This window comes from Dinoponera quadriceps, unplaced genomic scaffold (genome assembly GCF_001313825.1).
Source record: "Dinoponera quadriceps isolate SergipeBrazil2010 unplaced genomic scaffold, ASM131382v1 scaffold2843, whole genome shotgun sequence".
Lineage (NCBI taxonomy): Eukaryota > Metazoa > Arthropoda > Insecta > Hymenoptera > Formicidae > Dinoponera > Dinoponera quadriceps.
Genome location: NW_014557292.1, coordinates 265,950 through 269,864, shown reverse-complemented (window position 1 = coordinate 269,864; position 3,915 = coordinate 265,950). Strand labels below are relative to the sequence as shown.

At 47.0% G+C, this 3,915-nt stretch overlaps 1 protein-coding gene across 1 annotated transcript; it reads left to right on the top strand.

The window, feature by feature from the left end:
- Nucleotides 1-20: 20 nt before the first annotated feature.
- LOC106748964 (protein mab-21) lies at nucleotides 21-1,823 on the top strand. The gene has a single exon (XM_014627933.1). It carries the CDS (start codon nucleotides 73-75, stop codon nucleotides 700-702), a length of 630 nt encoding a protein of 209 aa, XP_014483419.1. The 5' UTR covers nucleotides 21-72; the 3' UTR covers nucleotides 703-1,823.
- Nucleotides 1,824-3,915: the final 2,092 nt, after the last annotated feature.

The window sequence follows — 3,915 nt, the reverse complement described above, 5'->3', positions numbered from 1 at the left end:
AAAATCCGCTCGAGATTCCAGACCCTGGTGGCCCAGGCGTGCGACAAGTGCACCTACCGGGACTCGGTGAAGATGATCGCCGACACGACCGAGGTGAAGCTGCGTATACGCGAGAGATACGTCGTGCAGATCACGCCGGCGTTCAAATGCGCCGGCCTCTGGCCCAGGTCGGCCTCGCACTGGCCCATAGCCCACATACCTTGGCCGCACCCGAACATCGTCGCCGAGGTTAAGGCGGAGGGCTTCGACATGCTCTCGAAGGAATGCATAGGCCTGCAAGGCAAGCAGTCCGCGATGGAAGGCGACGCCTGGGCATTGTCGTTCATCGACGCGGAGAACCGGCTGTTGCAGGGCGCGAGTAGGAAGCGTTGTCTGAGCATTCTCAAGACCCTGAGGGACCGGCACCTCGATCTGCCTGGCAATCCGGTCACCAGCTACCACATGAAGACTCTGCTGCTCTACGAGTGCGAGAAACACCCGCACGAGGCGGAATGGGACGACGGCTGTCTGGCCGAGCGGATAAACGGGATTTTCCTGCAACTGATCTCGTGCCTGCAATGCCGCAGGTGTCCCCACTACTTCCTGCCGAATCTCGACCTTTTCAAGGGGAAATCGCCGACAGGCCTGGAAAACGCGGCGAAGCAAGTCTGGAGACTCACCAGGGAGTTACTGACGAATAGTCGCGCTCTTGAAAAACTGTAGTGATCGGGTTCGTTACGACCGCTCGGTCGTAAGTAGTCACCGCTCGTCGATTGATCTCGTCGCGCGTCTCCACGATCCGCACCGTCGTCAGTGATTTCAACGACGGTGAACGGTCGAACGCGGTCCAACGGTCGTGTGACGCGAGGATCGCGCGAGAGGATCAACGTCGACTTGAGATCAGTGACGCGAGGTACATTCCGATCTACGGAAATATGTCCTCTCGCTCTCGGGAATCGCCCGACGCCGAGTCTTCTTCGGGAAGCATCGTACTCTATGTTCCCGCGATGCCGAGGCTCGTGTAACGTTCACGTTCACGGAGATGTGTTCAGTGTGTGGGAGCCATCCCTCGCGGATGTAATTACGCGAGCAATCGCACATGGTGGTTTTGGTGAACACGGTGATCGGGAGAGCGCGCACCGTCGGATCAGTGCCATAAAAATACTTGAACGTTAGGGACAAGTTCCGGTCTTTAAGGTTGCCGCGAAATAGTTGTTAATATAGAGAATTACAGTCGCTGAGAATTATCCACGGCAACGCTGCGACGCCCTGGTTACAACGTTGAGCCGGTCAGCACGCGTCAAGTAACTTTTAACCCCCCGTGGTGTACGGAAATGCTTTGTCAACGAGTGCGAAAAGTCAGGATCCCCACTTAACACCGTTCAACCCTCGAGATACCACGCTTGTTGTCCTTTGCGAGCGTCCGTAACCGGAAAACACTGGGAAAAATGACGAGGAACGAAAATTCGCAGCCTTGCCTGATCACCTCGAAAGATGGTGTTTCGTCCTGGTACTTGTAGCGAGTTTTTCAAAACTGTGCACACACATATACACATATACACACAAACACATGCCACACACACACACACACACACGTTTGCGCGCACGCACTGCCACGCAACTCAACGGCACTTAAAGGGTTAACGCGCTCAATCATCCCTAATTGTGTTCTTCGTTCTAAGATCTCCTACGCGCTCCGATTAATGCGTTCGTTCTCGAGTTCTGGTCAAAGTGGTCGCGGCCACACGGTTAAGGGTTAATCGTTTCTCCCTTGTTAATTCCCCCGCGCCCTCGCGATCCCCCGTCCCGCCCTATTCTACCACGTCCCACTCTCTAGCCGCCTATGTAAATACAACTTTAAAAGATATTTATTGAACTGTAACAAAAACTGTGAAATATAGTACTATTTATATGGAAGTCTGGTATACGCGTCGGTTGATGACACATCACGCACACCCACCTCCTTATTCCACAATGTGTTCACCGAAAAATCGGCTGTCGTAAATACACCGTCGAGCCTCGTTGATAGTCATCGTGCGACGATCGTTAAACGTTTCGCCCGATGAGAGAGAAGGAGAGAGAGAGAGAGAGAGTTAGGCCTCGTAAATTTTATAGTCGCACCTTTTCGTCCTTTGCGTCGCTATCGGAGATTGCGGAGCGGAGCAACGCGAGGAAGAATCGCGCACCTTAGCCCCCTTTCGTATCTCGTAGCTTGCGAGGGATGGCAATGAACAACGGCCGGAGGTACGTCCGAACATCACCGGTGGAGAAACCGCAGTACATGTATCGAACGTTTCGATCGCGCACGCGATTTTTATCGTGGCTCCTGTGATCGAATCGTTCGCCGCTTTCGAAAAAAGGAAACCGTCTCTCCGTCAGCATCGAGCAACGCGTAACGTCACCGCGCGAATATGAATTATCGAGTCCAGCTGCACCGAGGAAAAAACCTAACTATATATAATCACTATAACTATAGTGACTATAATCACATAAATAAAAGAATTATAGCCGGGAGAATCATTTTCCTAGCATGAGTGTCGTTGTCATGTTAGTGTGATAATATATGCGAAATGTAGAAAGTATCATTACATATACCGGGATATTACGAGATTGGTTTTCTGTAGTTTCGTATGTGAAATTAGAGAAAATTCAATAATAAGTAATAGGAAAAGCAAATAATAATAAGCGTACGCTGCGGTATGTAAAATACAATATTCAATTCTTTCTCGGGGATACTCTCTCGTTTACCGGTGCAATCTTCGGCCGGTTGAAACATCGTCTCTCTAATAGTCTCGCATGCGTATAGCCGTTATTATTTTTCGGATCGAAATGAGAGGGAGATATAATTGAGACTGAAAATAACTATAATTTTAATGGAATTTCTCTCGGTGTAATAGTCAGGGATTATTTGTGCGTCCGTAACTTCTTACTGCTTTTTCTCGATTTCGTTCTTCGTACGTAGCGGCGCAATTACCGTCGCGTATACTTTTTTTCACCTACATCCTTTATTGATAAGCTAATTGGGCCTTATCTCAATGTTTTACCGCGGACGTTACTTATACGCAACGGTCTACGGCCTACGTAATGACTTGCATCGAACCAGGCAGGTTTTAAACAGCTGCTACGCTTAATATGTGTAAAAGCAGAACGTCATATCGCGGTACAGAAAGAGTGTCCCATGCGGGGAAAAGAGAGCACAGCGGCGATAACTAAATTGCCACTAGCGAACTACATTACGCACATGAGCGCGTTTTATGCGTCTTTTAAGTACCACGGGCATAAGGATAAAATTTTATGTTACGTGAGAAAGAAATTATAGATATTACTCTGTATAAAGTATCCATTACGTATCGGGATATTACGAGATCGATTTTATACGTTTCGTATATGAAATTAAACGATATATAATTACTTGAAATTAAACAAGAACGAAGTAATAAGTAATAGGAAAAGCAAATAATGAGTGTACGCTATATGGTATATGAAATACAATATTCAATTCTTTCTCAGGGACATTCTCTCGCTCGCCAGTGCATTCAAAAGTGCAGCCAAAAGGTTGGAACGTTGTTTCTCTAATAAGCGCCTACACGCAACAAGGCTACTTATTTCGATGTTCTGTCAAAGTCTGTCTCTCTTCAACTTGCTTACGTTAGAGTTTCGTCTCTTTTTCATTTTCGAACTCGCGCTCTTATCCTCATAACTTTTAACGAATACGTTACAGGCATAACGCGTGCGTTACAAATCTCTCTCTCTCTCTCTCTCTCTCTCTCTCTCTGCGCAGACTAGACCATAAAATAATTATACAACAATTGTCTTTACAAGTTAACTAAGTAAGGGAACTGGAGTGTTACTGTAAATTACAAATTGTTACAGTTATATTTACGAAATTAAATGGCCTGTAATATCATTTTTTATATATAATATCTATATGTATAT